The 20981-nt window shown below is 58.4% G+C and overlaps 7 protein-coding genes across 7 annotated transcripts; 2 read left to right on the forward strand and 5 right to left on the reverse strand.

Moving 5' to 3' along the window:
- Positions 1-2633: 2633 nt before the first annotated feature.
- On the reverse strand, positions 2634-4034 carry BKCO1_200041 (cyclin-like protein; the record flags this gene model as incomplete). Its single annotated transcript, XM_020272543.1, has 2 exons — positions 2634-3516; positions 3571-4034. 2 exons carry the CDS (start codon positions 4032-4034, stop codon positions 2634-2636), a joined length of 1347 nt encoding a protein of 448 aa, XP_020134814.1.
- A 7189-nt stretch (positions 4035-11223) lies between these two features.
- BKCO1_200042 (60s ribosomal protein l7) lies at positions 11224-12695 on the reverse strand (the record flags this gene model as incomplete). The annotated part of the gene is made up of 3 exons (XM_020272544.1): positions 11224-11850; positions 12051-12162; positions 12679-12695. 3 exons carry the CDS (start codon positions 12693-12695, stop codon positions 11224-11226), a joined length of 756 nt encoding a protein of 251 aa, XP_020134815.1.
- A 299-nt stretch (positions 12696-12994) lies between these two features.
- On the forward strand, positions 12995-13876 carry BKCO1_200043 (eap30 vps36 family protein; the record flags this gene model as incomplete). The annotated part of the gene is made up of 2 exons (XM_020272545.1): positions 12995-13470; positions 13552-13876. 2 exons carry the CDS (start codon positions 12995-12997, stop codon positions 13874-13876), a joined length of 801 nt encoding a protein of 266 aa, XP_020134816.1.
- Positions 13877-14030: 154 nt separating this feature from the next.
- Positions 14031-16649, reverse strand: BKCO1_200044 (eukaryotic translation initiation factor 3 subunit c; the record flags this gene model as incomplete). The annotated part of the gene is made up of 2 exons (XM_020272546.1): positions 14031-16261; positions 16319-16649. The coding sequence occupies 2 exons, from the start codon at positions 16647-16649 to the stop codon at positions 14031-14033; spliced, it is 2562 nt and encodes an 853-aa protein (XP_020134817.1).
- Positions 16650-17103: 454 nt separating this feature from the next.
- On the reverse strand, positions 17104-18591 carry BKCO1_200045 (atp-dependent rrna helicase rrp3; the record flags this gene model as incomplete). The annotated part of the gene is made up of 1 exon (XM_020272547.1): positions 17104-18591. One exon carries the CDS (start codon positions 18589-18591, stop codon positions 17104-17106), a length of 1488 nt encoding a protein of 495 aa, XP_020134818.1.
- A 158-nt stretch (positions 18592-18749) lies between these two features.
- On the forward strand, positions 18750-20188 carry BKCO1_200046 (ribosome biogenesis protein ssf2; the record flags this gene model as incomplete). The annotated part of the gene is made up of 3 exons (XM_020272548.1): positions 18750-18941; positions 18993-19226; positions 19286-20188. The coding sequence occupies 3 exons, from the start codon at positions 18750-18752 to the stop codon at positions 20186-20188; spliced, it is 1329 nt and encodes a 442-aa protein (XP_020134819.1).
- Positions 20189-20569: 381 nt separating this feature from the next.
- Positions 20570-20968, reverse strand: BKCO1_200047 (uncharacterized protein; the record flags this gene model as incomplete). The annotated part of the gene is made up of 2 exons (XM_020272549.1): positions 20570-20718; positions 20812-20968. The coding sequence occupies 2 exons, from the start codon at positions 20966-20968 to the stop codon at positions 20570-20572; spliced, it is 306 nt and encodes a 101-aa protein (XP_020134820.1).
- Positions 20969-20981: the final 13 nt, after the last annotated feature.

Raw genomic sequence — 20981 nt, forward strand, 5'->3', positions numbered from 1 at the left:
AGGGTGTTGTACCAACGTCAGCCAATCCATCATCCGTCCAGACGCGGCTGACCAAAAAAGTAGTAGCAGCGAGCACAAGCAACGCCTTCTTCCACCATCCACATCGAACGCAAAACGGCGATCCTCTTTAGCCTGACGGGAAGGGAAAAAACAGCCACACCCGCCGCACTTCTGCCCGAAGCCCGGCGGCCACAGGATGCAGCACACTACTGCAGCCAGAGGCAGCAGCGAGCGGACAAAACCGCTCCGCAAAAAAAAAGGCGAAAAACTCCGCTTGTCCCGCCCGCGCTGCTCGCCGGCGCGCCGCCGCCATCGTCGTCACATCACCATGCAGCCGAGCTATTTTCGCCATTGGGGGGGAATCAGAACGACGACGACGACCGACATGACGCCTCCCCCACGGCTTTGCGCCCGGCCCCATTATTTTGTCAACCACGGACCGACCATACATGTGGGCAGCGAGCCGCAACGGCAGCCAGCAGACCTACGCACGGGGCGGGCGGAGCGCCGACCGGTTAGGGCGTGGTGGGTGAGAAATAATGTTCGGGGGCGTCTCCTCTCTCTCCCCGGCCGTCCGTTCGACAAGGGACGACGAGTACGAAGAACCTACGTACCCCCAGGGCGAGGCGCAGTACGTAGTGACTCCGGACGTTCAAACCTTCGCATGGGCATGGCAGGGGCACGCGGGGGGCACGGATGACGGTACAATATTAAAAAAATAAAATAAGAATAATTACCAGCGAGCGGGCAAGGATGCTGCCGGCGATGGCATTCGCACGGAGGGTTGCGAACGAGGCTTAGCACAGCCATGCACACTCACTTCTCACACACGCACTCATACACATACCAAAATTACACAGCTCAGCCCGGCTCAGCCCAGTCGGCCGAGACGAGACGAGACGAGACGAGACGAGGCGAGACGATGCAAGACGCGTATCCAGGCCTTGCCATGCCATGCCATGCCATGCCGTGCCATGCCCGCATCCCGCACGCGAGATGGGAAGCAGGATTGATTGATTCTCATCATCCGCCCGCGATCGACGTTCGTTGGGCTGAGACACGAACCGATCATCACCGCTCCTGGCTGCTGCTCCCCCTCGGTTCGACCGGTGGTCGAGAAACTTCCCCTCAGACGCACAAACCCTCGCCTTCTTCCTCGCGACCGAAGCTGCCTCGCAGTCGCTGCCTTGGTCCGGAGATGAGTGGAAGGGTGATTGTTGTTGGCGTCCAATGTCGATGAAACACCATCATCTCATCCCTTATACCTTCGTCTCGTCTACATCGCCATACCCAGACCGGGAAACACGGGTTGGCGACGGCAAGTTCCAGCCAGAAACGAGGCTTTGCAACGTCGGAATACCACCCATCACATGCAACAGTCAATCATGACCATGGAGAAAGCCGAAGTTTTTGTGGTGTGCCTTCGGCCGCTCAAGGCGGCCGAAAGCTCAATGTGTTGTTTTGTATTTCTCAAGTGTAGAGAAGCAATCTGTCTTTCGCTATGGCTTTTTTGTGGTTTTTTCTTTTTTTCCTTTCAGTGAAGTCGGTGAAAAAGAACCCAAATCCCTGCCCCAAGCATTTGCTGTAATGCCGTCACCGTCTTGATATGTTCCTGAATTAATTCCAAACCAAAGAAATAAAAGAGAAAGAAGCCGAAAAAAACAAGTGGGCTCTGTGGTTTGGGTATTTGCAACGTGCAGTAGTCTGTAGGATGAAAGCCCCCCTCTCCTCCGGCAACCATCGAATGCCATTAATTACAAGCAAAGCAGAACGAATCAAACCTCCCAGCCATGCAAAATCTCGGAATCGCCTCCGTAGGTCCGCGGAATGAAGCTGCTCGAAGCGAACAAGTAAAGTCGTAAACGTTTAGAAGGGTGTAAAGGCTGAAGATCGGAGGGTCGCCCAGGGTCGAAGGAATGGAGGCGGTCCCACTGCCTGTCGCGGGGCCGGCGACCGTCCGCGAGGGAGAAGAAAAGCCAGAGCCCCGCTAATGCGCCTAAGCCAGAGCCCAGACCCAAAACCGGAGCCCCAGCGAACAACAGATTTTTAAGGGCGCAAGAATGATGCCGAGAAGGCCCCGAAAGCAGAAAAAAACAAGCAAAGATCCCAGCCAACACCCCTTCCGGTAATGCCTTCCACCAGCCAAGTCCGTAGTCTAGTCGCTGAAAAGAATTCAACGAGAATGAAAATGAAAAGAAAAAAAAAGAATGCTGCAGCAATGGATGCAGCCCGCAAGAAAATGAGAACCTCGTCAAGGAAATCTATACAAGCCAGAAGCCGGACGCGATTTCGGGGCGGATGCGTGCTTTCGTGAAAAACCAATGGGGGGGGAAGCGTGTGCCGGAAGTGCAACAGGAAATCTGAAGTGTAGATCCGCATCCGCTGGAGCGTGTCTTCGTAGGGGAAACGGGCGGAGGGTCTCCCCAATATGAACAGTAAGAAAAGACTAAGAAGGGGGGAATCAGGAAATGCGCAAGTGCTTTTGTGTGTCGATCCCCGAGAAACTTTTCCATGCCAAATCGGTGCAAGCCAGTTAAAGAACAAAATGTGTGTCGCGGCCGTTGGACAAATTCCGGGTGCCTGACAAAACGGAGCCCAAGGATCGTCCGGTGGGGTGCTGATCACGGCGGTGTTTACGCCGTAACCGACTGAGGACCGAAACCGGGGGCCATGAAGTACGAAGGGTGCTGGCGGGCGCAGTACAGGCAGTTGCAGCCGGCACCGTGGCCACCCCACATGTGCTGTCCGTAGTGGGCGTACGCCTGAGGGAACATGGGCGCCTGCTCCTGAGGACTGGGCAGCTGGTGGAATGGAGGGAACCCAAACACGCTGCGACGGGCGTAGCCATCCGGGGGCGCCCAGGTGCCGGGGCCGCCATAGTACTCCGGCGTGTGCGGAGGGGAACGCTCGTTCGCGGAACGCGAGACGTGCCAAGGATCGAACTGGGTGTAACCAGGCGTGCCCTGCTGAGAGAAGGATTCGCACGAGGACAGCGACTTGCCGTACGTGCTCTGGTTGGACACCGGTGAAGGCAACTTGGGCATCGAGCGCAAGCGGTTGAGGTTGCCCTGAACCCTGGTGTTAATGGGAGCCAACTTGGTCGTGTTAGCGGCGCGAGCGGCAACACGGGCCTCGTACTCCTTCCAGTGGTCGAGCCAAGAGTTGAACCCGCGCGACTCGGTCGGCTCGCGGTGGAGGTTGTAGCCAAGGGCCACAAGCCAGTCCCTCTCGAGCTGGTTCAATTCCGTCACGGGGATGCCACTGACTTCAGACCACGATCGGTTGATGAAAGTGTTGTCGTCGAGGAACTTGCTTCCCAGCATCAGGGCAGTGGTCAGGAACCTGTAGACCTGCGAGTCGCTGCTCTTGAAGGGCGTGCCAGTCGAGAGCATGTCCATGCGGATCGACAGGTAGTTCATGCTGAGCAAAATCGTCGCGGAAGGAAGGCGCGTCGCGCAGAGGACTTGGTGGACCCACTTCCGGAACGACGGAGGAGAAGGACGACCTGGTTGGATGCTTCGCATGAGGTCAATATCTGCTAGGCAGATCGGGGACGAAAAGAGAGCATACATTCCCTGTGCCATTTCAGACACGAAATCCGTCATCGTCTCCATGTCGTAGTCAAGCTTGGCAGAGACACCGCCAACGGGCTTCTCTTCCTTCATGTGCGAATCAACGCGCTGCTGCTCTTGCTGGATCTGACGGTGCATCTCCATCTCGGGCATCGGAAGAGGAAGGATGGAAGCGCCGACGGAATCGTAGTAGTGAGGCTGCTGAAGGCCGGACGCGTTGGTGTTCTGGTAGGCGCCATGCTGGGGGTACATGATTGACGGGGGAGCCATGCCGGAATTGTGGCCGTAGCGCTCTGTGAAGTCGTAGCGAGGTTCTTCGTGGCCTGCGACGCCGTGCTGGGCAGCGTAGGGGTTCTGCTGGTAGTGCATACCTCCACAGCCGTTGCTGTTGTAGCTAGGGATGAACTCGGGCGGCGAGAGAGGCAGCTGCCGAGGCATCGGCGGGCGGTAGAAAGAAGGCATGCTGGACTTCGCAGTCGCAAAGAAATAAAAGAGTCGGTGCGAATTCGCCCTGCTGAAGGTGTCAGTGGCGCGTCGATGGGCGTGCGGGCTGAGGGAAAACTGACCGCCTCTTTTATTTCCGACCGAAGGGGATTCGAGCAAATGCTCTGAAAGCGAACCTGACCAGAGGATCTAGTAGCTGGCTCTCATGCGCGGTGACTTGTCGCTGAGCTGGCCGGATGGGAGAAGGTGCTGGGCAGACTAAACGCTGTGGCTTTGACGGGACGGACGCGCAACACCGATGAGCGTGTCAGTGGCGGTGGTTGGGCGTGATGCAGCCGAGCAGCAAGTCTGGCGTGTTTGGAGAGGGACGGTGACGAATCGAGCTGGAAGGAAGAGCTGCGAACGCGTCTAGGCGGCGACGGTGAGTCGGCGGAGGGATTTGAAACAGAGTTCGGGCGCCGGGAAGGAGGCGAATCCGTCGGCCGGGACGAATCTAAGTGAATAGCTCGTCGCGGTAGGGTGGTTGATCGAGCGGTCGGTCGCGGCCTGGTGGGCTACGAGCGACGATGTGGACCGCGGAACGCTCAGAGCAATAAGGGCGAGATGCGAAGAGGAAACGCAAGGGAATAAAGCAGCGGTTTGCAATGCGGATAGCAAGCTCCTAGAATGGCGGCAAGCGGACGGGGCCGGTGGTAAGCAATCCAGATGTGGACGGCGTCGACGCGGACACGGCAGCGGAAAGGCGTGAGGAGCGTCGCGGTTTCCTTACGGCGGCCCAGACGCAAGGCAGGAGGCGGCAGGAGGCGGGAATTCGGCGATGGGCGGTCTCGCTCGATGACAGCCGCGATGCACGGAGCAGAACGTCTCGACAGGCGGGTTTTCAGGCGCTGTGCAGGGTGGCGGGCGCAGTGCGGCAGCGGCAAGCCAGACGGAAGTGCTCGGGCAGACGACGCGTCGGGGGCGAGCGAAGGGTGAAGAGAGGGAGCGCTTCGCCGGGCGCGGAGTGGGATGGGGAGGCGGAAAGGGAAGATGGACGACGAAGAGAAATGGGCGGAGAGGTGACAGTATTCAGGGCCGCGGCCAGGGCGCGGCGCACGCACGCTAGCTCGCTCTGACGGGCTCGGGGCGTGAGAGCGGTCGCTTGGGGCTGCTCTTGGGTTCGTCAGTCCGTCACCGGGCTGCTCCACAGCGGACACCCCTTACGAGCGGATCCTCTGGCCAACCACGAGATCGGAGCCCAGCCTGCAGCGCCGCCGCTGGTCTCTGCCACGTCGGCTTCTCGTGCCCGCCTCTCCAGCCCGAGCCCGGCCCCCGTTCATTTCTCTCGCTGCGTACAATACCTGCCTTTGTGCACCTGCATTACGGGGCTGCCCCCGCGCCCTTCATTATTCAGCGCCCCTAGCAGCCCCAGTCGGTCCGGCGCGTCCAGCAACAAGTCGCTGGCCGTCCTTGCAATTTTTTCGCTGCCTCGCCGCGGTGCCTCGCCCTCCACGCCCGCAATCACACGCGCCGCGGCGGCAAGGAGCACGCTACACGCGTCGCAAGTCAGTCGGCGGTGGCTGCGTGAGCGACGGTTGGTGGCCTGCGCCGGGCCCGCCGCGAGCGTGACTGCCACTGCCTCCCATTATGACTGCCTCTGCACAGCGCCGGGCCGAGAGGCGGCGTGGAAGGCTTGTTCCGTCAGGCGCGAGGGCGATGCAGAGGCGCACCACACGCGCGCCGGCGATCAGAAGCTGCCCGGCCGCTGCTGCAACCGCAGCCAGCGTCATCCGCCGGACCAAGGCCTGCTCGGTGGTGGCAACGGCTGCGAATCACATCACCACTCGACCCGCGCAGGCCGGTCGCTTCCGCATCGTCATATCTCGATGCACCACCTGTTTTTGCGGCCAAGCCACGTTGGGCCAGGCAGTCTGGCCCTGAGCGACTCCACCGGTGTTTCATTGGCCCGGCGCGCGCCCGCGGTCCGTAGAGATTCGTTGGGAGCCTGCCGTGGACCCTCGTGGCTGGGACGTGTATATTGAAATTTTATCCGCGATCCCCGGGCCTGAGCGTGAGGCCCTCACGGCCCTTCATAACGCCCGACGCAGCACCCTCACCACCCGCCGCTAGCACCGCGCAGCCGGCGCGCAAATGCCAGCCGCGCAGCCGCAACCAGCAGCAGATTGGCTCCAGATTGTTGCAAATTGCACCTCCAACCCCGGCGGGAACAGCGCCATGGTGATCTGTGAGCAGCGTGGTCTCGCCCAGCACGCAGAGGAACAGGGCGGCGGCTGCCATCGAAGGCACGCATAAACACGCATCCGGGCAAGATCTTCAGCCTGACGTCTTGCTGGAGTGCGGCGGTCACAGCGGCTACAGGACGGAACCTGCGTCTGGCCGCGCTTCGTAGTCAGCGTCGCATTCCTGGCACGCCGGTCACCCAATGGCGCTGGAGGCCGTGTCCGGTCATCTCCCATCTGTCCAGTGTCGACCCGCCTCGTCGACCCGCCCATGGCTGCAGGTCGGACGACCAGCACGAGCACGAGCACGCCGCCGGCCAGCGGGCAGGAGACGCGGTCGAGACGGTGGACGCAGCGTGGCAGCGCAAGCCGCTTGGCCGTCGCCAGCTGCGAACCCCGTTTTTCTCACTCGTTCGGTCAGATACGACTTCTGGAAAAGGCCGCGACCGCCGACCGCTCTCTCGGGACCCGCGGTGCCTGCGCCTGACCTCGTCGCTCTCCGCTGTTTTAGAAGATCGGTCAACCGGGGAGGGCGGGAGGACGGCCTAACGGGCCAGCGACGAGTAGAATCCGTGCTGGCTTCGGAGCGGTCGCTACCGCGCGGCATTCTCGAACAGATTGGATTGTTAGATGAAGGGTGTGCAGTAATAACGGCAGTCATCGAGCATTCCGCGGCCGCCTGCTGGCCTCGTCCCTAGCGCGCGCCCGGCGTGGACCCTGTGGTGATGGGCTTCTCCGCGTGCGCCAGCCCCCAGCACCATGCCCTGCGGGTGGAAGCCTTCTCGAAGATCAATGTCAGCACCAGCACCCTCACCCTCCTCCCGAGCGCCATGGCATGCCGGCAGCCATCATCATGCCTTGCATATGTGAGATGGACGTGATGCGAGCCGTGCGAAACCGCCCGCGAGCTGCCGAGCCTAAGCGTGGGCGTGGGCGAGGGCCGTCCAAGGCTCAGCGTCCCTTCTGCCTCACCCCTCGTGCGGCCCGGCACACGCCAGCAGGTAGCCGTCGCCAGGCCGGCACAGTCACGAGGGGCCGCAGAGCGTCGGTCCGCCGCAAGAGGCTTCTCGGCCACCGGTCAAGTGTGAACCGCATTGAGCATCCAGCAACCAGACCCAAAGGACCCAGGCAGACCCAGCGCTCTCACGGCAACAGCTGACCACCCCGTCCCAACCCTCCCGCTCGGAGCCCACGAATGAAGCCTTCGTATCCTTACGGCCGGCGCGCGGCCAATCGCAAACACGACCACCGGCGCTCCAACACCATGACTCCGCGCCTCAAGCAGGAAAAATGCCATCACAACCGTCATGTCGCACCCGGCGCTCCTGCCATTAACGTCCTGCGCATTTCGTAAGCGGCGCCATGCCGCATCTCGCTTGCAGCCGCCTTCATTCGAGGAATTGAAAACGGAACGTTCCAAAGCCTCCCCAGACCCGTGTTGCTAAATTCTGCACCACGACGCATCCCCGCGCACTCATCATCCCCCCCCAACCTCCTTACGGACGCGCCCGCACTAAGCCGCTCGCGCCATCCCACGCCGCGCTGCATCTCAGCGCATTCTATCACGTACTGTGTAGGTATGTACGTACTCCAGCGGCGGAGCTCCAACTGCGCGGCGGGACTCACAGGCGGCAAGCGGGGCGGAGCAAGTCTGACCCCCCCAGTCACCTATTTTTTTTTTTTGGCTGTTGCTTCCCACCTCCTGCCTTTCCCAGCCACGAGCCCAAGCCCGGCCCCAACCGTGATGTGAGACATTTCCCACGCCAAAGTAAATTTCTAGCTGCTTTCTGGTGGCGAACGACGGGCCGCAGCACGAACACGCAACAGCACGCGGCTGCTGGGTAGAAGTACGCGCCAGCGGGGTTCGACCGTTGCCTGCGCCTGCCGCAATCGGAGCAAAGACTCATCATTATTAGTAGGTACTCGGAGCCTAGCAGTGGCGCGAAGCGGCAGCGGCAGCGGCTAGGGCAAGCAGCAGCGCGCGCGGATCGAAAGGAAAAAAAAAAAAAAAGCAACGAGCTAAAAGTTGGCAGCGTCATCGTGCTGCTGGTTGTGTAATAAGCTGATCGAGGCGCGGCGGCCGCGGTCGCTGCCCGACGACCACCAGGGCGCTAGGTAGATGGTGGATGGCAAAATCCAGACCCTGGTGAATTCATCATGAGATGATGCTCCCTTTAGGTGCTTAGCCGACGGAAAGTGGGGAGCGGGCAAAGTGGGAAAGCGGGCGGAAGTGGATCCCCAACCGAGGATCGGGTGGTGATGAGGGAAAAACGAGGTGGTGGTACAGGGCGGAGGCTCCATGAGGAAAGGGACGTGGGGAGGGGAGGCGTGGAGCTAAGGTGCCGAGTAGTGGTTGCCGGCTCGACTATACGGTCGTGGTCGTCATGGCGGCCAGCAGGGACTTCTTCTTTCGGTTTCTCATTGTTGCTGACCTCAGGGCGACGCAGCCCAGCTATTCCTCGCTCCCCCGTAAGCTGAGTCTGTCCAGGGTCGCGGCGCAACACGAGGGAGGCGCTCCCAGCGCAGACTTGCTTTTAGAGACGGGCGTGATCAGCGTCGTCGAGGGGCAAGGAGTCCGAAAGAGTCATGTTGATGTCCGGCAGGCCACCGCTTTCCTTGCAACCTCACACAACCCCAGCTCGGACTTCCGTGTAAGCACAACACGGGGCGAAACGTCGACGCCCTTGTGAAACTCCAGCCTAATGCGGTCGATCGTTGCACGAGAAACGCCGCAACACGAGCCTCGAAATGTTATCGTTTTTTCCCACCCCAGCAACCGCGGAACCCTCCAATCTACCTACCGCCAAGTAGCTGGTGCCTCGGTTCCAAAATAAACCACCTTCCATCAGACAGCTGCGGTGATCAAGGGGCAGTGACCGCTAGTCGCGTGAGGCTACAGGCTTTGCCCCACGGATCGCAACCAACTCCATCCGAACCAGAAACGAAACCAACGCGGCCCCCCACGTGGCAGAGCAGCAAATAGAAACGCGCCTCGGCGCCCCATACCTCGCTCCCTCAACTACCGCAGCCAAGTTGGAGAATGAGGCGTTCGGCCTCTGCATGCGTTCTGGCTGCCGACAAGATGTAAGGCGTCACCCCAGAACTTGCAGAAACAGGCAGCTACTACGTGTACGTATCACCGCCCACATCCGGATCCCCCTGCGTAAAGCTTGTTAGCCGACGTGTCGTCTTCCCAACTACCTTCACTGGTGGACGAGCTGAAGCATTGGACGATGGCGTCCTACGCATGGCGAAGAGCCTGACCAACAGTATATTCTACTGAGACTTTAGACACTTCCCCCAGGCCTTGTAGCACAACGTGAAGCATCCTCGAAAGAAGGTGCGAATTTCCCTTACACCGATAACGAATTACTTGCCGGTGCAAGCAGGACGTACTGAGCGTTCTGAAACATGGGCTCCGAAGCTCACTCTGCCGTGAAGCCATGCGAAATATGGACGGCCGGCAGCCTTCCCTCTCCAAATGCCAAAGACTCGGGAATAAGGAGAGCTCTCAAACTGCCCGCCGGTGCCCCCAGACAGCACGCGGTGAGGCAAACTGTGGAAGCCGTTCGACTATCACGTAACACAAGCCCTGCATAAACAAAAGCCGGCGAGTCACCAGCCTGCGTTCAAAAAAAAAAAAAACCGGGGTCTTCCATACATTTTTTCCCTTGTGGACAGTCAGTCACACGTCACACGGACACATTCGTCTACTTCCATTTACAAACGCTTCTGCTTTCCTTTTTGCAAATGCCATCTTACTACCTTGTACGAGTTGCCTCTGTTTCAAAAGGTGGCGCTCTCTCGAACGGACGGCCCGGTCCTTGAGACAAGGGGGACGGTTTCCATTGTGAGTCCACGCGAGGAGGCAAACGAGGAAGAACAAAGAGAAAGAATGGGTAAAAGTATGTGTGGTACAAGGGGGCGGTGTTCTCTAAACGTCTCGTGGCGTGGCATTCCCACCAACAAAAAAAGATTGCTATCACCTAGCCCCTTCATCTTACAGACTTGTGAAGGTGTGTGTGCGCGTATGAAGGAACATTCCGTGCCGGCTTCAGCTCTCACCCGCTCACCGAAAGAATTGTGGCGAGAGAGAGATAGAGAGGGCAGCGACTAACTATCACCAGATCGCACAGCTTCCATTCGGAGGAATGGGGTGAAAAAAAATTCATACATATATACGCCTACCATTCCGGTTGGAGGAAAGAAAAAAAGAAAAAAAAACCAACAGTGGCGTGTAGCATGGTGCGGATGTGGTGTGGACTCTCATCACCCACCTCATCAAGCGCTCTGACCATCCCAAGAACTTGACTTCTTTTTTTTCTTTGCTATGCAGTAATTGCAGATGCCGACCTTGCCCCTGTCCTGTCCTGATCGCCCCTGGCTAGACCGCCCGTTGACACGAGGGTGGGTTGAGGCCAAGCCGCGCCGTCCCTTGCGTGAAACCGCGGGAAGAGGGGGACCAAGAAGAGACGGGAGAATGCGTCTTAACATAACTACCTACGCGAGATGGACGCGTATAGTGCGCGCGCCATGAACGCGCGTGAATGGGAAGGGGAGGGGAAGGGAAAGGGACATGACGTCGGATATGAGGTGAGCTTGCTTGATTGCACCCGGCGCACGCCGGAGGACACGGAGAGCCCACGTCTCATGTGCGTGAGGATGGAAGGCAGAAGCGAACGGGACGCCTCACGCGTTAGGCGTCGAGTTCGTGTCCTTGTGAGACACTCTCGGGCACGGACATAGGCATACACATGTAGGCAGGGATGGTTGTTGCAAGAAGCATTGGAAGTAGTGAACCACTCAATTCGCGGTTACGCCAAAACGCCATAACGTAAAGGATGAGCGGCTGTGCGGCTCCCATGGTATTTCAGCCAGCTACCTACGTTACAGAGACGCCATGCCCGTCATAAACCCATCCAGATGAAGAAACTTTTTGAGAACCACCGACGACCATCCCAGCAGCACAGAGCAGAGCAACAGCCCGCTTAGTTCATCTGCCTGATGAGGGCGTTGATGTGGTCCTCACGGTTGCCAAGATCACCACCCTCGATGAAGTGCTTGAACTTCCTGGTGTGGAAGCCACCGGTGGGGTTGGACAGCTTGAAGGGCCAGAGGAAGTTGCAGACCTGCTTGAAGTTGGGGCCAACGGTGTAGATCTCGTGGATCAGGTCCTCGATGCAGACAACGCCGAACTGGCCGAGGTTCTCCTCGATGATGGCGTTGTCAGTGAGCGGGATGCGCTGCTTGTTGATCTTGCCGTAGCCGCGCTTGTAGACGAGCTCACGGACGGACTTGAGGTTGGGGTAACCGTAGGCGATGTACGGCTCAACGATCTTCAACATCTCAGAGGTGGCCTTGGTGATCTTGACGAAGCAGCCGTTGTTGATCTGAAGAAGACGGAGGAGCTGCAGGGTCTTGCGCTTCTTGGGGTCAATCTTGTTGATACCCTTGATGCGGACAACGAAGGCGAGCTTGGGCTCAGCAGGGACGTAGAAAGAACCATCCTGCTTGGCAACGCGCTGAAGGCGGACCTTCTCGCGCTCTGCGTCACGGTACTCCTTGACGTAGGACTCGGCGCGCTTGAAGATGACCTCGCGCTTCTTCTTGTTGGCCTGTGTGGAACACCGTTAGCTTGATGAACCAAGGTGATCGAGACCCGAAATATTTCGGAGAAGTAGGTGTAGTCAGTCCCGAAAGATGGTTAACGTAGAGACAGCATCGACCCGAAGGTCTAGTCATCTCGGTTGGTATTGTCATCACCCCAGCCTATTTCTCCAAAATATCCAGGTAATCAACAGAGGAATGTCCTTACATCACGCTTCTTCTGGAGCTCGGCAGCACGGGTCTCGTGGTCCTTCTGCTGAGTCTTGCGCTTCTTGAGCAGGGTCTCAGGGACCAGGACCTGGTCCTTGGTGGGAACGGTACTACAACCACCCAAGAGAGAATGTCAGCAGTCTGGTGGAAAGTGGTGGTGAGCAGCGCAAGGCTTGCTCCCAGACGAGAACTGCAGCAAGTGCGGCATTCCCGACTGAAGATTGGACTCGAAAGGAAAAAGTTTTTTGATCGATGAGCAGTCCGGCGCTGCTAGGCGCAATGGACCGTAATATCTCAATCGACAAGACCCCGAGCGCAATGCTCGAGAGGTGATATGCGCGTACTTTGTGCAAGCGTGGAACCACCCAGCGCTGCCCCATTGCGTACGGCAAAATTGATTCAAGGGAGAAGACGGTTCATCTTCAACCCCAAAACCCCAGCCTCGCATTCTCAAGTGCCGGGCGCGAGTGTGCACACGACCAAATGAGGACCGAGGACCGGGAGGGAGAGTGTATCGAGCTGGAAGGTGCCAAACGGGGCAGCCTTCTCCAGCGAGGAAATAACCACAACCAGCTGCATTCTCGTCCTTGGGTGCTCAGCCGAGCGGGCGGCGAAGGGAAACGTACGACTTGACAACGGCCATTGCGAGAACTTTTCCGGCGGTGCTGCTGGATGTTAGTGGTGGACGGAGGTGATCGTGGACGTCTGGTTCTTTTTCAAAAGAGGCGCGCGAAGAAAATTGGAGGTGCGGCCTCGCTTGCGAGCGGCCCGTGCAACTGACCCGTGCACATCACCGATGCCAAGACGCTTCCACCGCCCACCACCACCGCCAACAGCTCCACCGCAACCCCTCCAGTCCAATCTTCCAACGAAGCCGCGACAGGCATCTGACAACCCGCGTCCGATTAGTATCCAGCCCTTCTCCCTCGAACCCCCCCCGCCATGTCCTCCAGCCGCCGCGGCGTCGGCCTCTCGGCCTTCGACCAGCACCGCATCACGCAGGCCCAATACGCCTCGCACGGCAGCAACCTGCGCACGCAGCAGGCGCGCTCGCTCGAGACGCAGCTCTCCGTCTTCCAGTCGCTGCTGCACCAGTTCAGCATCACGCACGCCAAGGACATCCGCTCCAACCCCACCTTCCGCGCCGAGTTCGCCCGCATGTGCAACGCCATCGGCGTCGACCCGCTGGCCTCGTCCAACCGCAAAGGCGGCGGCGGCGACGCCAAGAGCGGGGGCGGCAGCGTCTGGGCGCAGATGCTGGGCAGCAGCGTCAACGACTTCTACTTCGAGCTGGCGGTGAGGGTCGTCGAGGTGTGTCGGGAGACGCGGGCGGAGAATGGGGGCATGATCGCGCTGAATGAGGTCAGGCAGCGCGTGCAGAAGGGCCGGGGCTTTGGAGGTGGCATGGAGGCGTCAGAGTATGCAGGCCCCTTGCCGCTCGTCTGTATCAATTTATTCGTTGATTCTGAAATGCTCATTTGTGTGTCTGCCCATTATAGTGACGACGTCTTGCGAGCTGTAAAGTCGCTCGAGCCGCTCGGGTCGGGCTTCACCATCATGAGGCTCGGCCACAAGCAAATGATTCGGTCGGTTCCAAAGGAGCTCAACACAGACCAGTCGGCCGTGCTAGAAGCTATACAGGTGTTGGGCTACGTCACGGTATCCATGCTGCAGATCAATCTGGGTTGGGAGCGCGCAAGAGCAGTGGCTGCCATCGAAGATCTCCTGGCAGACTCGCTGGTTTGGGTGGATAAGCAGACAGAAGAGACTGAGTATTGGTCCCCGACGTTCATCACGGATGCGGCAGCGAGCGAAGGAGACTGAGGGTTATGTTGTTGACGACTTTTGATTCCTCTCTACCCGAAGTGTCTGATGATACCCATGAAGCGTCTGACGCGTTTTGCATCTCACATGAGCCATTAGAAAAGCAACATAAAACCCCCTAATGCCAAATCAAAGAAAACCCATTCTTGCACTTTTATGCCTGAATTGCCCGTCCCAGGGCACCACCAGTGAACTGCTGGCCACGAGGCACGCCGCTCGATCCGCCCCGGCCGCGACCACGGCCACCACCGCGTCCACCACGGCCGCCACGGCCCGAGCCTCCTTGCCTCTCGAAAGCGTTGGCCATACCTTGTGTCCGCTGCTCCAAGGTCTTCTCGTTGGCCTCGATGAGGCCGCTGGCCTTGTCGCTGAGAGTAAGGGCGAGGCTCTGCAGGCGAGAGAGCTCGACACCCTTGCGGAAGATGATGGCATTGTTGACCTGGTCAAGCGCCGCAGCGAGCTCCTCGTGAGAGATCATCTTGCTGACGACAGCAGAGACCTTGCGATCGGGGAGCTCGAACATGGAGGCCAAAGTAGCAATGGAGAGAGTGTCGTAGAAGGGCGCGTAGGTGAAGAGGTAAGTCCTGAGACCCTCCTCTTGGATCTGCTCAGAGAGCATGACCTTGATCTTCTCCGACTGCGCCATGAGTTCCCAGATCTTGATCGAGTTGATGAAGTCCGCAGACTTCTTCCACTCACCCGCAGCAAGCGCCTTCGAGGCTTGCATGACGTGGTCGCGGGTGTTCTCAGGGGGACCGGTGAAGATCTGGCGCTCATGGTACTCTAACAGCCTGCGGTAGGTCTTGCTGATGACCCGCTTCCTGATGTCAGGCGAAGAGCCAACTTGGGCGAGCAGAGGGATCTCGAGCAGCATAGAGCAGGTCAGGTAGACACACTCCAGCAGCTCTAGGTTGATGTGCATGTGGAATGGCAGTTGGCGCTGTCTCTCCAGACGTTCCTGTTCAGGAGAAATCTGAGAGTAGCGCTGCATCTGGAGACCCTGCGCAAGAAGCTCCTTCTGCCTGTTGCTACCACAGATCTCCTGCAGAGAAGTCTGCGCCTCATAAACAAGACCGGCCCTGAAAGCGCAGAGACCAACCTGCACAAGTGTCCGGTTGAAAAGGATCTGGGTGTTGACATCGAAGTTCGAGATGCCTTCTTGCAAGTGAGACATGAGCATCATGTCACGAGCCTTGTAGTAGTGGTCATGCAGCGCCAGGTGGTAGATTTCGCAAAGCATAGCGCGTGCCCTGATGATACCCTCACTGTGCTTGAACAAGTACGTGCAGAGGGTCGCGATAAGGTCGGTGGGATCTGTGGAACCATCACGGGGGGTGACAGTAGAATTGATGCCGGTGGGGATGGCCTTCCACGAGTTCTCCTCCAGAATCTTGATGACCAGCGAGGGCTTGAAGTACAGGTGCTCAAGGCGGCGCATGACGACGCGGTTCGAGCTGTCCTGAGTGCCACCGTGCTTCTCAACCAGCCACTCGATGTACACCTGGGTCCGGGAGATGCTGGTGTACAGCGTCGTCTCATCCGTGAGCCTCTCGACGTAATCAGCGGTGTGGGGGTCGATGTGCTGGAGGGCGCGGGTAAGCTCATCGTCGAGGCGCTCGATGAAGGAGGTGATGCTGCCGGGGACCTTGAAGGTTTCGCCCTCGGTCAGCACAGGCTGCTTGTCGTCATCTTCCCACTCCTCAGCACCCTCGATGACGATGATGTCACGGTTGTTCTCGAGAACCTCGAGCAGCCGGCGGAATTCATTCTCGGCCAGCTTCCACTGCTCCTGAGTCATCTGGTTGGTGGTACCGGTGGTGAGGTCGAAGCGGGTGGAGATCAGAGTCAGAAGCACGCGGATCTTCTGATAATCGGTGTTGGCGACATCGTACAGCTTCTCCATGGTGCGAATCTGCTCCAAACGGTCGGTGTTCTTACGGCCACGGGCCTCGACGATAGTGCGGAGATGCTTGAGTATGCTCTCGGGGGTGTAGACCATAGCCTTGCCGGCACGGTCGACCGTGATGAAGCCGTCATCGCCGCCCTCCTCGGTCTCGGCGCCCAGAGAGGGCACCGCCTTTTTGGTCTTCTTGGGGGTGGGAACAACCTCCTCAACCACATCGTCCGCCATGAACTTCTCTGGGTCGTCCTTGAACTTCTTGATCTCGGCAGCGTAGTCCTGCTTAAGCTTGCGCATGCGCTGGCGGACAGCGTTCAGGCCGCGCGTGTTGGTGGCGTTCATCTTCTTGGGCGAGACCTTCTGCTTTTCGAGCGTCTCGATCATGGTGGTCTCCAGCTCGGAAATGGCCCTGATGTACGGCTTGGGCGACTTGCCATTATTCTGCCTGACGAGCGCGGGTATTTGACGGTTCATCTTGTCGAACTCTACGTTGTAACGTTAGCAGGCCATGGCTAAGCCGCCACGCACAGATGTGAGCTTACCTGAGGCGATGACAGCCCAGTCGTTGATCTTCTCGGCGTTCTCAATCGCCTTGATGGTGGCCTCGAGTTCCTCGAACCGCTTGTCCTTCGCGCTCTTGACGACGGTGACGCGCTCCTCGTCGTCGCTGTCGCTTTCATCGGACACGTCCCTCAAGAAGCGTCCAGCGCCAGTCTTTCCTTCATCGTCGTCATCGCTGGAACCCTCCTCCGACTCGTCCTCCGATGAGCTTTCCTCTTCCGACTTTTCTTCTTCCTCCTCCTCAGAGTAGAGCTCCTCCTCGTCGGAGCTGCTCTCGCTGGAGCTATCGGCGGCGGTGAAGAAACGGGACATCGTGGAGGCTGATCCGGGGCCTGCGGGGTCGGTGTCGCGTGGAGGTTGAGGTTGTGGAGCGCGTAGACGTCGCGATAATATTTGCCGTTGGAGGGGCCGGCTGCATTTCGCGGTTGAAGCGAACGCACCGCATTTTGATGCGTCCGTGCGCTGTGTGTCACGTGATAGATGTGCTGCTTCTAGCCATAAGTCGTTGCCTTGCAATACATTTGACTCATGATCTCCAGCTCCTGATTCATCCTCACTCATAGTCGGTCACATATCAAGAGTCACATCTAGGTTGCAGTAGTCATACACTCCATCGTTGTACAGTTCTGTGCAGATGATCTTTTGCCACCGTCAGCAGAAGCGACAAGCAGCATCAGGACAAAGATGAAAGAATCTAAAGCTAAACTCGGGATATGCTACGCCGTCTACGCCAAACTTTTGGATTTCCTAAATGCGAGCTGCCATATCAGCCCTCCTCGTGGTCCATGTCATCGCGGCCCCTCTTTCCGCCACCCCTTCTTCCGCGGAGCACACTGCCCTTCTTGCCTCTGTTCTCATGCAGATCTTTCATCTCCCTGACTGCAGCTCTCTGTGCCTCACCCACACGCTCAGCGAGGATCATGACCTCCTCCTTCTCAACCGACTCTTCGGTCAACTTCTTACCCAGTGCGGTCTCAATGCGCAGCCAGATCTCCACGTCGTACTGCGTGACCAGAGAAAGAGCTTTACCAGACTTTCCAGCGCGGGCCGTACGTCCAACACGATGGACGTACGTCTTCGAATCCGGAGGCAAATCGTAGTTGATAACATATGAGACACTTGGAATGTCGAGACCACGAGCAGCAACATCGGTAGCGACAAGAATGTCTCGCGACTTTGCCTTGAACTTCCCCAGCGCGCCCAATCTTGCAGATTGGGAAAGTTGGCCATGGAGAGGGATGGCGCCAAAGCCCAAAGCCCGGAGCAAGATTGCGATCCTTTGCGTCTCGTTGACGGTGCGCGTGAAAATGATGGTTGGATGGCCGATCATGTCGTTGAGCAGATGGATGAGATAGAGATCCTTGTGCTTGTGGGGAACGAACAAGTAGTGTTGGATAAGGGTCGAGACTGTCTGATGGGAGGAGCTTGAAATGGACACGCGGAGAGGATTGCTCAGACTGGCTCTTTGAAGGCTCTCGATCTTTGAGCTCATAGTGGCCGAGAATAGATAGGTTCGTCTGCCCTCTTTGGGCAAAACCTTGAGGATCTTGTCGATGATGGGACCGAAGTCGAGATCCAGCAGCCTATCTGCTTCGTCCATGACCAAGTACTTCAGCTGCTTTAGAGAGAAACCTTTGGTGTTCTCGAGATGGTCGAGCAGACGACCGGGGGTGGCGACGATGATATGTGGATTCTTTCCCAAGGCAATCTGCTGGGGCGTCATATCCATACCACCAACCAGGACCGCGCACTTGACTCCGATCAGGCTGCCCAGTGCCTCGAATTGTTGTGAAATTTGGTAGGCCAGTTCGCGGGTTGGTGCCATGATCAAGCCGAAAAGTTTCTGCTGTCTCTCCATGAGGTCCTGAAGGATGGGCAGCGCAAACGCTGCCGTTTTTCCTGAACCAGTCTCGGCCAGACCGATCAGGTCCCGTCCTTGGAGAGCCAACGGGATGGATTCGGTCTGAATGGGAGTCGGGTTCTTGAATCCCAGAGCTTCACAGCTGTTGCAGAGCTCCTCCATGATACCGAGATCCCTGAAACTCTTCCGTGCCTGTTCACCCTCTGTCGCTTGTGCTTCCTCGGTGGAAGCGTCTTCGGCATCGCTTTGCGCATCGTCAGAGGTGGGCTCGGCAGGCTTCGTAGGCTCGGCCTTCTGCGTCTTGGAGGGAGCGTCGCGGGCAGAGGCAGCAGCCGCCCTGGGCTTCGCAGCAGCGGGCTCGCCGCTGATCTTGCGCTTCTTGAGGGCGGGCATCTTTGGTGGAGTCGGGAAGTGGTGCAGATGCTGGCGTCGGTTGCTGGGAAAAATCGCGACCTAATCGATAAGCGCGCCTTCCCGGGATTTTTCTCGCAACCCTCCGCCGCAAGCTCGCATCCCAAACAACTTCCTCACATCCCACATCACCACACACCATGGCAAAACGGAGAGTCAAGAAGCGCACGCACGTCGGCGCCACCCTGCCCAAGAACACAGTAAAAGCCAATGATGGCGCGCCGAGGAGCATGGTCATTCGCGTCGGAGCCGGAGAGGTCGGCTCCAGCGTGTCGCAGCTGGTCAAGGACATGAGGTCGGTCATGGAGCCTGGCACAGCGACGAGGCTGAAAGTACTGTTCCCCTAGCATACCACTTCTTGCATCCGCTGACCATTCTTGCAGGAGAGGAAATCCAACAAACTGCGCGACTACACGACAATGGCTGGTCCTCTCGGTGTCACACACCTTATGCTTTTCTCCAAATCCTCCTCCGGAAACACAAACCTGCGCATCGCAAAGACTCCTCGCGGACCCACAATGCACTTCCGCGTCGAGAAATACTCTTTGTGCAAGGATATCCAGCGCGCCCAAAAGCACCCCAGAACCGGAGGCCATGAGTACCACATGCCCCCTCTCGTACGTACATGCCAACGTCAGTCCGTCTCAAACCCTCTCTAACAGTGGCTTTCGAACAGCTTGTCATGAACAACTTTACGAGCTCCCAGACCTCGACCAGCGCGGAGAACCCCATCCCGAAGCATCTTGAAAGCCTCACGACAACCATGTTCCAATCGCTTTTCCCGCCCATCTCCCCCCAAGCCACGCCATTGACCTCGATCCGCCGCGTGCTACTCCTGAACCGCGAGCCCTCCCCCGACGACTCGAACTCTTACGTCCTCAACCTGCGACACTACGCAATCACGACCAAAACCGTGACAAAGGACATGCCCAAGAGCCTGCGCCGGCTGAACAACTCGGTCAAGGACAAGAAGAAGCGGGGGCTGCCGAACCTGGGCAAGCTCGAGGACGCCGCCGACTACCTGCTGGACCCGGACGCGGGCGGCGGCTACACCAGCGCGAGCGACAGCGAGGTCGAGACGGACGCCGAGGTCGAGGTCCTGGAGACGACGCGGAAAGTGCTCAACCGCAAAGACAAGCAGCGCGCGGCCGCGGAACGGCAAGGCGGCGGTGCTGGCGGCTCGGCCGGCGCGCGCGGCAACGTCGAGCGGAAGGCGGTGAAGCTGGTGGAGCTCGGCCCGCGCATGAAGTTGCGCCTGCAGAAGGTCGAGGAGGGCCTCTGTGGCGGAAAGGTCATGTGGCACGAGCACATCACCAAGACTGCTGAAGAGGTCCGGGCGATGGACAAGAAGTGGGACCAGCGGAGACAAGAGAAGGAGGAGCGGAGGCGCATCCAGAAGGAGAATGTGGAGAAGAAGAAGAAGGAGAAGAAGGCGCGGGGCGAAGATGTCGACGAGGACGATGAGGAGGAAGACTACGACGAGGATATGTCCGACGCCTGGGATAGCGAAGGCCTTGATGACGAGGGTGCTGGTGATGTAGAAGAGGACGAAGATGAGGATATGGAAGACGACGAATGAGCGAATGCTCTCATATGATCGTTTTTTAAATGTCTATATACCCGGCCTTTTGAAACTCTCCATCCAGGTACCGCGAGGTCGACTCATCGTGTATCGCGGCATGGTCATGGCGTCAACTTTGGGTGAACAAGGTTCGATTACTTACGTACACGGGCGCAGGGTTTAGTAACTTCCATTGGGGCAAGTAGATACAAAAGTTTGCATAAAAATTGGGTTTATCAACAGCGTCACAGGTGTAAACGGTAGCACAGCAATCACATGTGAGATGTCATGTAATAAAATTCGTTCATCATCCCATCATCTCACTATCTTACAAACGCCCTAAAGAACGTCCTAGCTATCCAAACACTCAGAGCAACTCCACCAGCCGCCTCCGCTTAATTACTTGCGAACGACACTCGTCCCGTCATCGGGGCCAGGCAGACCCTCGTCGTCGCCAGGCTCCGCATAAGCACCAGCCTTCTTGGCAGCACCGCGCGTCCGGTCGGACAGGATGTTATCCTCATCGATAGCCTCCTTGTCATCGCGAGCTTTTCGTAAGAGAATCGGCGTTAGATGAACACAAAGAGGTTACATTTCAGCTTTGGGAGGGAATGGTGGCGGCGGTGGATCATGAGACTCACCCAACTGCTCGTCGGTGTCGGCGGTGGCGGGGTCGATGGGGTCGTCGACGGGCGCCTCGTCCTTTTGGACGCGGATCTCGGACTGCCCGGTGCGGCTGACGTAGTCGTTGTCGCGGGCGATGCCGGCGGGGACGTCTTGGGTCTCGTAGGTGGACATGGCTACGGGATGC

This window comes from Diplodia corticola, assembly GCF_001883845.1.
Source record: "Diplodia corticola strain CBS 112549 chromosome Unknown scaffold2, whole genome shotgun sequence".
NCBI classification, from domain to species: Eukaryota; Fungi; Ascomycota; class Dothideomycetes; order Botryosphaeriales; family Botryosphaeriaceae; genus Diplodia; species Diplodia corticola.